The sequence below is a fragment of the Notamacropus eugenii genome, chromosome 5 (genome assembly GCF_028372415.1).
Source record: "Notamacropus eugenii isolate mMacEug1 chromosome 5, mMacEug1.pri_v2, whole genome shotgun sequence".
Lineage (NCBI taxonomy): Eukaryota > Metazoa > Chordata > Mammalia > Diprotodontia > Macropodidae > Notamacropus > Notamacropus eugenii.
Genome location: NC_092876.1, coordinates 25,127,533 through 25,140,538, shown reverse-complemented (window position 1 = coordinate 25,140,538; position 13,006 = coordinate 25,127,533). Strand labels below are relative to the sequence as shown.

Here is a 13,006-nt window from a genome sequence, read left to right as displayed (position 1 = left end):
CCAACTCTGCCCCATCCTCACACAGGGCAGGTCATTCATCTTAACCATACCAGTGGACTTTGGGACTGGGGTTACATTAAACACATTAGAAATTCTAAGAAGTAAATAGAGGATATCAAAAATTGCTAAATGTTCAAGACATAGACAACGGGCTTTTAGTATCAGCATTTAAAGATTAAAACATTAATATTTTAGTGAGAGCAAAAAGGTTTTTGTACTATTGAGAATTCATACTATTTCAATATGTTTATTTCACCCTTGTATTCTGTTTAATGTCTTTTTGTGTGTTTCATAATGTAACATTAATATAGAGGTGTTGTGCAGTCATTTTGTTTTCAGTCATGTTTGACTCTCTCTGACCCCATTTGGGGATTTCTTACTGGATTCTGGAGTGGTTTGCCATTTTCTTCTACAGTTCATTTTATTGATAAGAAAACCAAGGCAAACAGGGTTTAAGTGGCTTGCCCAGAGTCACACAGCTAGTAAGTGTCTGAGGCTGGATTTGAACTCAGGAAGATGAGTATTCCTGACTGTAGGTCCAGTACTATATCCACTGCAACACCTAGCTGCCTACTACAAACATATAAACAATTTTTTTTTTTTACCTGATGGAAGTGCATCGTCAAAGTAGTCTGGAGAACATTGGTCTAGAACATCAGACTTGCCCATGGGCACAGAGGTAGCATTGTCAGGGGCCAGTCAGCTCTAAGCTAAGTTGCTGCTGGACAGCTCCTTACATTGAGTTGACATCTGCCTCCTTGCCAATTATCCCCATTACTTCTAGTCATCCCTTCCCCTCCAAAACAAAACAAAATGAAAAAGATGAGTTTCAAAATGCAAATTTCCTAGAAGGAGCATGGCATTGATGGGCCTCTCCTCCCTTTACTTTTCATCTTGCTGTTGGAGAGAAGACCCTTAATGTTTTTGGCTGTGACATTTTTTTCTCCACCATGCACAGGACTTTCTGAATCCCTTTCAAATCCCATGGAAGGCCATCCCCTTAGTGTCTTGAGACAGAAGGCCACTTTGCAGCCAAGGCACTCTCCTTCCCCCTCCCATTTCATGGAGGACTCTGGGGATCACTAGAAAAATCATGCTCGGGCAGTTTACAGGGCTATGGCAGGTCACTCCTGTGTTAATTGACCCACAAGAGAGTTTAATCAAGTGGGTGTGATATCTGAATTTGTCACCAGGTGTCGACATACAGCAGAGCTATGGGCTTGGTCCCAGTCTTTCTCTGGTATATGGGTGAGGCTACATAGAGACTTTACAAGGATTGCAGTAGCCACACTGGCCACTAGATGCCCAGGTTATCCCAGTTACTCCTTCTGCCAAAGACTCCATCAGAGCCTCTGACAATGTTTGTGTCAGAGGAAGTCACTGCTGCAAGGTCAGGGGAAAAGGCTCATGAAAAAAGCAGGGGAGAGAAGGAAGGGGAAAAGCGCAGCAGAAGACAAAGGGGCCAGTGCCACCTGTCTCCTGGTCTCCAGATCCCAGCTTCTGTTACCTCCCCTCTTTCCCCTGGGGGCTGTGAGGGCAGTTCTTGAGCCCCAGCATCTCCATGGAACAATGTAAAAACAGTAGTGATTCCAGGCTTTCCCTGGGATGAGGTGGACCCTACCTGTCTGCAGCTGTCCCCCACTCCCAAGCCCAAGCAATGAGTTCTGCCCACTGGGGCTATGCCAAACCAGCACAATCCCTCTTCTTCAGGATGGCCTTTCAGGTTAAGGACACAAAGCAGGATCACCATGGGCTGATGGGGAGAGGAGTGTTTTTGAAAATCTCCAGAAAATACATAGAACTGCTGTCTTCTATGTTAGTGGAACTTAGGTGCAATTAGAGTCAGCTATTGCTTGGATTTTAGGGCAGTTTTACGCTGTCCAGGTGTGTGTGTGTGTGAACCACATTTCCACACATGTTATGTAAATCTGTCTCAAGTGAAGTGGCACATATAGACATGATTTCAAATGAGGACCACCTCTGAAGAGAGGAAAAAGACAGCATGGCAGGGGAGCAGCTCACACACTCCAGGGCACTGAGAAGTTGGGATTTTCTTGCTCCTCTCTCCAAGAGAGGTGGTGTTGTTGTCAGTTGTGTCCATCTTTGTGACTCCATAGACCACAGCACACCAATACTGTCCATGGGGTTTTCTTGGCAATGACACTATAATAGTTTGCCATTTTCATCTCCAGGTCATTAGGCAATCTTGCCCAGGTTCACGCAGCCAGTAAGTTTCTGAATCTGGATTTGAACTCAGATCTTCCTAATTCCAAGCCCAGCCCTCTATCCACTGAGCAACCCAGCCACTTTCCAAAGGGGTACTAGGCTAAAATTATATCTCTCCTTGTACTTCACCCCACAACGCTGCTGGTCTAGAGTACAAAACAAAAGCACATCCCTCGTCAGTAACCCTTAAAGCAGAGAGGGTTTTCCAAGCTTATATCCACCAGGTCAGCTCCTTTCCTTCCTTTTGGTATGCAAAAACATATCACAAATAGTGAATATCAAGTAAACACTTTCATTAAAGCAAACATTGATCGGGAAAATTAGACAGATTTGAGTATATGAGGAAATACACAAGAGAGGGGATAGTAATGTTAATTGATCTACTTCAAAGATCAACCATTCAAACCAACCAAACTAACCAAAATCAACCAACCAAAAATCAACTTTCAAAGGGTTGTTGAGAGATTACTCAAATGTTGTATGTGAAATATATTTACAAACTTATTGAGTATCTACGTACATAAATGCCAGATTTTGCTGAAGGATTGGCCAATGGGGGCCCAGTCTGTAAAGCATCACAATATACTCCTCCTCTTAAATATAAACATGAAGGTTTGGTCAATCTCCTTCCAGAAATGTGTGATGGTGGCACTTTTTGCTTCAGAGCAGACCTAGATCTCCTGGCTGTTTCCTGTCCACTTGATGAATATTGAAGAAAAGCCTTTTAATGAATTGTTGACCAAGACCTGAATATGCATGCAAAAGATGTATTCCATCTGCCAGATGAAATCACTGTCTCTTGCATGGTGGTGAGGGAGACAGAAGTGTTGTAAGCCTCTGGGTGGGGAGGGTTTTGCAGCTTCCTCCAGCTCCACCTCAGAACACTTTTTTTCTCCATTGCTCCCTATTTGGTGGCACTCATCAGACAGAGTTGTGGACCACATGATAGGGAGAGAGTCTTTGTGGTCTATTCTCTCCTATGGGTTAGAATCACGCCAAACCAGTGGTGTGGTTTTCTATCCCTGCTTTATCTACTTATAGAAATATAACACCAGCACTTGTTTACAGACTCCTGGGAGAAGGGCTGGCTGTCTTTAAGGGTACCCTGGCTTTGGATCTTTCAGCTCAAACTGGGCTCAGTTCTGAAGGGGATGTATCATGCCATCCTTCTCTGGAAGAACAATTGCTGTAGAGGCCATGTGCAAGCAACCATTATTTCTTACAAGAGTCCCTAGAAAGAGAGCATTCTGAGTGGGAAGAAAAGAGAAACCGTGCTTTTTAAATTGATGCAAGGCCAACCAACCTGCCTCTGTCCCTGAGTTTCAGGAAACTAAAGGACCTTCTAATGGGTCTTTTTTGGACATCCCAAAGCACCAAGTTTTTCAACCCAGCTCTGAAATTCCCTCCCACCTCTGACCTTTCCTCTTCCCAGCTCTGTAATCCAGGCAGACAAGTAAAAGATGGGTGAACGTATGGATTGCAGCCGGTATTCCTTCTGTGGAAAGTGTGTGTTTTTTCACCTTGACTAGGAGTCCCTAAAAAGCAGGGCTTCTCTTCTCTCCCCTGTGTTCTCCCAAGTGTGAGGCTGACAGGTAGTGGGGGAGAAATATGACTGAATAATGGAAGATATTGGATACTGAGTCGTAGAATCTCCCCAGTTTGGGCTCTCAGCCTAACATCTTTTCCCCTGTAGTCTTTAGGAAAGAGGAAGGAGAGGGAATAAACATTTGTGTAGTGTTACTACCTGCCAGGCTCTAGGCTAAGTGCTTTTTATTTTTTGACAAACATTATCTGATTTTATCCTCGTGGCAAGCCACTTGCTGCCTCAAGTTAATGCAACATGATTTTATTACATTCCTAGTTTTGCAAGGCACTAAACCAGGTGTTGGAGCTAACAAAGACAAAAATCAAAATCATCCTCAGTATTTTCGTCTGTAAAATGGACATCTAGCTTTAAGTTCTGTAACGTCTGTTTTTGTATATGTGTGCAAGTGAAGGGTCTTGGAAATCTCTCCTTTTCCTGCCCCCTACCTATACCTCAAGGCAAGCCCCGACTTTGAACTCCAGAAAGGGCCATGACTGTGGCCTTTGGCAAGTGGCCAGACCTAAGGGAAGTGACTCTCCATGAGTGTGATCCATGGTGTGTGACCTCATATGTAGATTCAGTTCCTGGGGGAGGGGGCCCCTGCCAGGTTCACTGAACCCCCCCTGAACCAGAGAACCCTGGCACCAAAATGGAGTGAGAGGTGGGGCCTGGCTTTACTGAGATGCTGGGGGAGGGCACATCATAATGTCAGCATTTTAAAAAATGGAGCAGCTTTGCTGAACTTTTCTCTCATTTTCCCCTTTTATCCCCCTGTCTCCCGATTTTTGGAGTTCTTTGTTCTAAGGGGTATCTTTCTGGAAGGAGATGGGGGAGATCTAGGGACATGGAAATGAAAAAAGACAACATAAATCATCTATAAAAAAGGAAATGGTGCCTTGAAGGCACTCTGGGGTCATTGAGGGGCATTTCAGCCTCTACTGGTTCTTCTAAGCCCAGGTTCCATGCAAAGTAAAGACTCAAATCCAGACCCTGGTATTCTCAGTCTCAGGCTGCTTCCTTGGCCTTCTCCCTTGCTGCCCCAGAAGAGGACCCCTTTTCCTCTTCACCCCCGTATACCCCATTTCCCCCAGGTCTGTGCTGAAAAGGCTGAAGAGGCTGGGGAAGCATGACCAAAGATGGACTGAGGGGAAGAATGTGGGATCAAACTGGTGATTTAATGGGAGGCTTGTCCATCTCTAGGGCTCCAAAGCAAAAGCAGGAAGTAATCATTGACCAGAAAGAGTCTGGGCTTCTGAGGGCAGGCTTAGAAACCTGAGAGGGTTCAGGAAGGATGGTGGTAGAATCTGAGGATGTGAGATGGCATTGCTTTCCCTCTAGAAGAGCTAGAACGTCAGACTGGGGATCAGGGCCCTCAACCATTCTCCATTCTGTATGTTTTCACAGCAGTGAGGCTGTACCAAACTGGTTAGTCCTTAGAACACAGAGTAGGGAATGCCAGAGCTGAAAGGTCCTGAAAAGCATGGAATATAGCATTTTGGATTCAGAACAGAGATTGTCAGGGGTGGGATGGACCTTAGAAACTGGATTGTCGGAGGTGAGAGGACCCTTAGGTCTGGAAATGTCAAAGGGAGGAGGGCCCTTAGAACCTAGAATGTCAGAGGGGTAAGGGCTCTTAGAACCCAGAATGGCAGAAGTGGGAGGACCTTGAGCACCTGGAACATCAAGGTGGGAGGGCCCTTGGAACCTAGAAAGTCAGATGTTTGAGAGCTCTATCAGAAGGAGAAGACATTTAGAATCTAGTGTCGGAGCTGGGAGTGACCTTAGAGCATAAAATGTCAGAGTTTAGAGGTATTTCAGAACTTGGAACACAGACCATATGAAGGCTGGCCCCACAGAAAGACCACAGAAGAGAAGGCAATTCCTCATAGACCCTGTGTTTCAGCATCAGTGGCAGGAGGGGCGAGGGTGGAACTGTTGTTGCTTGTGATGGCTGTTGGGGTAGACTCCTCACTCAGGGCCCGCTCCAGCACAGCTGGCAGGGATCTGAACAGTTTCTCCCTAAAGTCCCGGCCCATGAAGACATAGAGCAAGGGGTTGAGGCAACTGTTGATGAAGGCCAGGGAAGAGGAGAGAGGGCTCAGGTAAGGCAGAACATCTTCAAGGTGTGGATAGCGGTACACAGAAGTCTCCATGATGCCCACCACATGGTAAGGGAGCCAACAGAGGAAGAAGGCAGCCACCACAGCTGTGAGGATCTTGAAGGGCCTGCTGGACTTGATGGTCTTACTTCTATTCCAGAGTTTGACTGTAATGAGGCCATAGCAGATACTAATGATGAGAAGTGGAATCGCAAAACCAAGGATGAAGCGGCTTAACACCAGGGACCACTGGCGGCTCTCAGTCAGGGCATTATAGTACTCATCATCATCTCCTGCCTCACCCCAGGGATCAAAGTCAACGAAGCAATAGGTGATCTTATCGTCTATGTATGTGGTCCTGAAGATGAGTGTTGGGACAGAGAAGGCCAGGGCAAAAATCCAGGCCCCTGCAGCCCCCAGGGCTGCTCCACAAGGTTTTCGGTGATTCCTGGCCCACACTGGCCAGAGCACAGTGACACAGCGGTCAAGAGAGATGAGGGTCAACAGGAAGACACTGGCAAACATATTAAAGGTAGCCAGGGAGCTAATGAGCTTGCAGAGGAGCCCACCAAAGGGCCAGTGGGACTGCAGGGCAGTGCTAATGATGAGGAATGGCAGGAAGGCAGTGAAGGTGAAGTCTGCTGAAGCCAGGTTGAGGAACAGGATAGTGGTGACTGTGCGAGTCATCCTGAAGCCTGTGACCCAGATCACCAGCCCATTGCCAGTTATGCCCAGGACAAAGGAGAAGCAGAAGATGATGAGAGAGATGACCCTGAATGCCTGGTGGATGGCAGATGGTGGTGGTTCTATGGGGAAGAAGCCATCTGAAGCCTCTGAAGGGAGCACTGAGGAGTTCTCCATTATGCTGACACCTGGAACACACAAAAATCATTAGATTATAAGGCCCTTAGAAGAGGGCAGGGACTGGCTTTACCTTTATTTCCCCCTCCCCCAGTGCTAAGCACAGTACCTGGCACACAGTAGGTCTTTCATCAATACCTGTTGACTTGATTGGAATTGACCAAGGATTTCCTTTCAGGCTTCCAGCCACTCAGCCCCATGCTCTCCCTGATCTGGCTGTTTGACTCTGATCACTTTCCCCATGAGAGTCTCCCCTGTTAGACATGGCTCACCCTGCCCAGACCCTTCCTCTCTTACTTTCTGGGGCCCTAGGTCACTGTTGCCCTATCTCAGAATTTGCAACAGACCTTTTTCCAAAGCTTCCTAAACATAATATCAAGTCCTGACTCATGGTTTTGTGTAAATCAATTCCTCTCCCTGAGTGTCATTGTTCCCACTTGAGTTCTGACAGTTCTGGACTTAGTGATCTTCAAGGTCTCTAGGATCTTTTATTCTCTGATCTAGATTAAGAAATCCTTAGAACTCCTATGTTATCAGACCTGGAAATCCCCTTTGAGATCACTTAGTCTATCTGCCTTGTAGTAAATATAGTCAATCAATCAATAAACATTAATTAAACATGTAGTATGTGCCAGGCACTTAGGATAAAAAAAAGCAAAAGATAACACCTGACCTCAAGGAGTTTACAGTCCACTGGAAGAGAGAACATAGAAAGAAATACATAAAAAGCAAGGTGTGTACAGGACATATTAGAATTGTGGTTGTCCTTCACGTTCTCAAGGAGGATCATGACATCAGAAAGAGGATGCCATGACTGGCAAGTGAATTAGATTGAAGTGAGGGAGGGCTGTGCAAGGTCAGCAGCCTCACTATGTCTGGGCCAGCTGGGTCCACTGGCCAGAAATAGATCAGGATGACTTGAAGAGGACCCCATTGAGGAAAAAATTAATAGACAGACGGCACTCGAATTAAGAGGGTTTGAGCAAGACTTCTGGGAAAAGATGGGATTTTAGATGGCACTTGAAGGAAGTAAAAAATGTCAGTAGTCAGAGGAGAGGAGAAAGGGTGGTCCAATCACAGGAGACAGCCAGAGGGACTGGCTGGAAGTGAGAGATTGAGGGTCTTGTTCATGCAGCAGTCACAAGACCAGTGTCACTGGATCAAAGATGGAAGAAGGTTAGAAAGGTAGGGGCGGACCAGGTGATGAAGACCTTTGAAAGCCAAACAGCATTTTGTCTTTGATCTTGTAGGCATTGGGAAACCACTAGAGTTTACTGAGTGGGGGGTAGGGCTGTGTATGTGTGACATGATTGGACCTGAGCTTTAAGAAAATCATTTTAGTGGCTGAATGGAGGATGGATTGCAGTGGGGAGAGCCTTGTGGTGGGCAGATTCACCTGAAATTACCAAAATAGTCCATGTGTGAGGCAATGAGGGTTCTCCACCAGGGTTGGGGTGGTGTCAGCAGGGACAAGAAAACATTCAAAATGACAGGCCTTGTCCACAGATTAGATGGTGCACGAGAGATAAGGAAACTTAGAGACTGTTTCTTAGAGACTACTTTCACAGAACAAGTAACTGAGGTGAATTGACTTGCTCAGTATCTCAAAATAGAAGCAGATACACTCTTCTGCTCTTACTTCCCTAATTCTAATTAACATCAGCTGGTCAGATCCCCAGAGAGTGAGTGACATCTATTCTCTAGGTTCTAGGGGTACCTCTGACAAGCTGGATTTTTAGTATTGTTCCTCAGAAACCCCCGACAGTGTGTTTTCAATTGATGATTAGTCAGGCTTAGTTAGTTTCTTAGCAAAAGTATTTAGTAAGAAGAAAGAGCAAGAACACATTTCCCCATAAATAAATACAAGATATGTGGGGACTATGGCCATAGACTTAAGATGCAAAGGTAGTGAACTATATGTGTAGAAAAAATTTGTAGCAAAGGAGTAACTCGCCACTCTTGGTTTCTGGATGTTCTTTTGGTGGCATGCGTGAATTTTCCCCTAGGGGCAGCTCTCTGCTGGACTCAGACCATAGGAACCTTTGCCTAGCCTATAGCTGACATTCCTTTTTATCACTAGCAGCCCTGCTACCTGAAACTGCCATGGTTATTCCCTGACCATCAAACAGTGACCATATCCAACCAGATCCTCTGTCTTGTCAACTCCCCTTTCTTTCCAGCATCAACCCTATTTTTTCCTCTTATACAGAACTAGGCCATTATGATCCTAATTCTGGCCCTTACCACCCCTAGCCTAGACTAGTGAAAGAATCTTATAATTGTTCTCCCTGTTTCCAGGGTTCCCCTCTCCAAGCTGTCTTCCACACAGCTACCAAATTAATAGACCTAGAACACGTCATCGTCCTACTCAAAAATTTTCAATGGTTTCTTGTCTGTAGGATAAAATGCAAAATTCTCATCATGGTAGTAAAAGCACTCCAAAATCTGGTTCACATCTACCTTCCCTTGCTTTTGGAATGACTTCATATTAAATCATATTTGCTTCTCCACACCAGGGTCTAGTCCTCATTTTCATCTCCTTTTCAATAGAACTTTGGATTCCATTGCTGGAACACTGGGTTCTATAAGAGTAGTTTGCCCTTATTTTACTGGAAACCAGGCTCCACAATGCTGCTTGGTCATCTCCACACCATGCCACTCTCCTTTTGCAACTTTCCACTTCCTGTTGTGTGGCGGTTTCTCTTTTTGAATAGAAGGTTTTTGAGGTTAAGGGATATTTTGTTGCTTGCACATCTGTTCCCCATACTTAGCATACTTCTGCTTAAAAATGTACTCTATGTCCCAATAACTCTGTCTTTCTCTCTCTAATGCTTTCATCTCTTTCTTTTTTTCTTTCCTTCCTTCCTATCTCTCTCCCTCTCTCTTCCTCTCCCTACCTCTCTTTCTCTTTCTTTGTCTCTGTTTCCAAGACACACTCTCTCGCTCTCTCTTTGTCTCTCTCTCTCTTTCTGTCTCTCTCCCCCCCATTTATCTATCTATTCTATGTCCTAAGATCCCTCTGGTTCTGACATTCGATGTCCTGTGCTCCAGTCCCCTGCAGATCTGACTTTTCATTTATTCTGCCATTATGAGAGGTCACTGCTATGCAAGCCTCCACCTTGCTTTTGCTTCTGAGGAGACCATGATACCCTGAAATGGTGTTTGCCCTTAAGGCCCTTCCATATTATTGGAAGAAGGCTAGAATATACAAATATGTCAAGTCAAGAAGCATGTATTAAGCACCTACTAGGTGGCAGCTAGTGTACTAAATGCTGAGTAAGAAAATAAAATGTAATATGAGGTCATTTCAAAGAGAGAGAGAAAGAGACAGAGACAGAGAGACAGACAGAATGCTAATAACTAGGGATGGGGAAGATAAGGAGACACCTTATGTAGGAGATGGAGCCTTATCTGAGGATGGTATGAGATTCAAGTGAGTAGACACAACATTCCAGACACAGAGGGCCACTTGAACAAAGACATGGAGACAAGATGTTGGGTATGGAGAACTGCTTACAGACCAGCTTGTAATGGTAAATCCAAGAAGGATAAAGCTGGGAAGGTAGGTGTAAGCTAGATGGTCCTGGGTTCTAAATGGCAGGTTGAGGATTTTGTGTTTTATTCTATAGGTAACAGGGAACCATTGGAGATTTTAGGTAGTGCAAAAAGTTCTCTGTTTTAGGACTATGGATTTGGCAGCTATTTGGAGAAATAGAAAAGTAGAGCTAGGCCGTCTAGTTAGAAGACTATTGCAATAGTTGAGGCCAGAGGTGATAAGGACCAGATAAAGGTTTGAACAAAGGGTGGAGGGGGTGCAGAGGCTGTGAGAGTACAAAGAATGCTGGAGATGCTGTGGAGAGAGAGTTGACACGACTGAGAATCTGGCTAGATATGGCGTTTGAGGGACAGGGAAAGATCAGAGATGCCTTCCAGGTTGAGATTCTGGGTGGATGTTGGTACCATCCATAAAGATGGGGAAGTCTGGAAAAGGAATGGGGCTTAGGGGAAAATGTACCATGCTGTTTCAGACATGTTGAGTTTGAGAAGCCTATAAGTTGCCCAGGAAAGTCACTTGTAGCAAGCTATTTGGAAATATTGAATTGAAGCTCAGGAGAGAGATTAAGGCTGGATGTCAGTACCCAGGAATCATCTACAGAGATAATTGAACTCTTTGGATTTGGTAAAGAGTGACAAGAGAGAGAATGGAGAGGGAGAGAGAGGAAAAAGAGAAAGAAGAGAGGAAGAAGAAAAAAGAAAGAAAGAAGAGAAGAAAGGAGGAGAAGAAGAAAAAGAAGAAGAAGAGGAAGAAGAAGAAGAAGGAGGAGGAGAAGGAGAAGAAGGAAAAGGAGGAGGAGGAGGAGGAGAAGAAGAAGAAGAAGAAGAAGAAGGAGAAGAAGGAGAAGAAGGAGAAGAAAGAGAAGAAGAAGAAGAAGAAGGAGAAGAAGAAGGAGAAGGAGAAGGAGAAGAAGAGCCTAGGGTGTACCAGAGGGTAGGAAGATGATCTAGCAAAAGATACAGAGAAGGAGGAGTCATAGTGGTAGGAAAAGCAAGAGAGACCCTCACCCTAACTCTATATTCTACAGCCCCTCCCATCTGTGACATTATAGGTTTTAAGGTTGTTTCACCCCTGTAAAATCTGGAAATAAAAGTCCAAAGGCTTTCCAAGCCACATTTGGGTTTCTCAGCTCTTAAACTTTATATTCTAAGGTATCCCATAGAGGCAGGTTAGTGTAATGGGTAGTACACAGGATTTAAAATTAAGAAGACCTGCGTTTGAATCCTGATAGCTGTGTGACCCTGGGCAAGTCATTTCAATTCTCTAAGTGTCAGTTGAGTGTATGTGTGTTGTGGGAAGGGACCCCTTTCTTCTCACTTCTCTTCCTCCTCCCCTTTCCTCTTGGAGAGCTGGGGATCCTGATCCTTCTTCAGCCTCCCCCCGCCCTGACTCCCCCAGTCCAGGTCCCCAGCCCAGACTCACCGTGTATATTGATGGTTCACTGGCCTCTGGTCTCCTCTGGGAGTTGATTCAGCCTTTGGTTAAAAGGTAAGGAGGCAGTATCCGGGACTGATCCACAATTGCATAATTTGTGGTCGGAGCAGGAACATAGCCCCCATCAGCATGTCTGGCTGGTCGTGGAGGAGGAAGAACTCAGCATACCATATCTCTCCCTCCCAGGAGACTCTCAGATCCAGCCCCTGGCCCCTAGGCGCTTGGCATCTCTCAGGTGTCCAGGTCTCTTCCAGGCACCGTATTCTCTGACTAACCAGAGACATTCATTCATGGGATATAGGACGCAGAGAGAGAAAGGGAGACTAAGATCTAAGAGGACCAGCTTGGGTTCCTAGGTTCTCTACTCTAAGTGAATTCTTCTCTAATCCCTTTCCCTTCCCCCTCCTCCAAGGATCTTTCCCCCTTCCCCTCCCAACATTGTTTTTTTTTTTTTTGGGGGGAACACTGAGGTGTTTTGTTCCCAATGGGCAAGTGACAGAAATGTTTACCAGGGAGAAGAGACCAGAGGAAGCAGGGGGTAGACAGGGAGAGGGAGAGAATTAGACTGAGAAAGAGACGGAGAACCTGAGAGATGGGGAAGTACTGAGACAGAGAAATGTAAAGAAAGGGAAATACAAGAAGGAGAAGTCGAGATAAAGAAAGATGTGACACTTATAAGAAATAGTGAAAAACGGAGAGATATCCCAAGGTCTGAGTCTACGCCCATTGTCATTTCAAGCCTGTTCTCTCCTGCTTTATCTTCATACTGATGCTGGAACAGGACCTGGGAGGAGGGGGCGTCAGGACATCTGAGTCCCCGAGGGGCAAGGCTGGGAGCTCAGCATGCCTGGGTCCCTGTGGCTGTAGAGTATGTGTGTTTTAGAGAGGGATGAAGAGTCTGGGCTTTTCACGTAGCACACGGAAAAAACTGGGGAGATAACCCTGGATGTGGGACCGGAAGAAGGAGCAGGGAGAAGCCTGATTTGTGGCTACAGTTGGCCAGTGAATCAATCCCTCAGTCTGTCCGTCTGGCCTCCTGACTTTCACCTCATTATATTCCCCACCTTCCCATGGACGCAGCTCGCCTTTCCTCACCCATTCAGTCCTTCCTGGAGTAAACAGATAGACCCACAGGAAAAGAGATGTAAAGAGACATAGGCAGAGGGACAGAGCCAGCAGAGAGAGAAAAGAAATCAAGATAGACACAGTAAGAGATATAGAGAGAGGAGAGGAGGAGAGAGAGGA

General features: G+C 45.6%; 1 protein-coding gene across 1 annotated transcript; it reads right to left on the bottom strand.

Annotated features, from left to right (window-relative positions):
* Window positions 1-5,574: 5,574 nt before the first annotated feature.
* On the bottom strand, window positions 5,575-11,876 carry LOC140503662 (N-formyl peptide receptor 2-like). The gene is made up of 2 exons (XM_072607812.1): window positions 11,750-11,876; window positions 5,575-6,782 (listed from the first exon to the last, which is right to left on the bottom strand). Exon 2 carries the CDS (start codon window positions 6,769-6,771, stop codon window positions 5,695-5,697), a length of 1,077 nt encoding a protein of 358 aa, XP_072463913.1. The 5' UTR covers window positions 6,772-6,782; window positions 11,750-11,876; the 3' UTR covers window positions 5,575-5,694.
* Window positions 11,877-13,006: the final 1,130 nt, after the last annotated feature.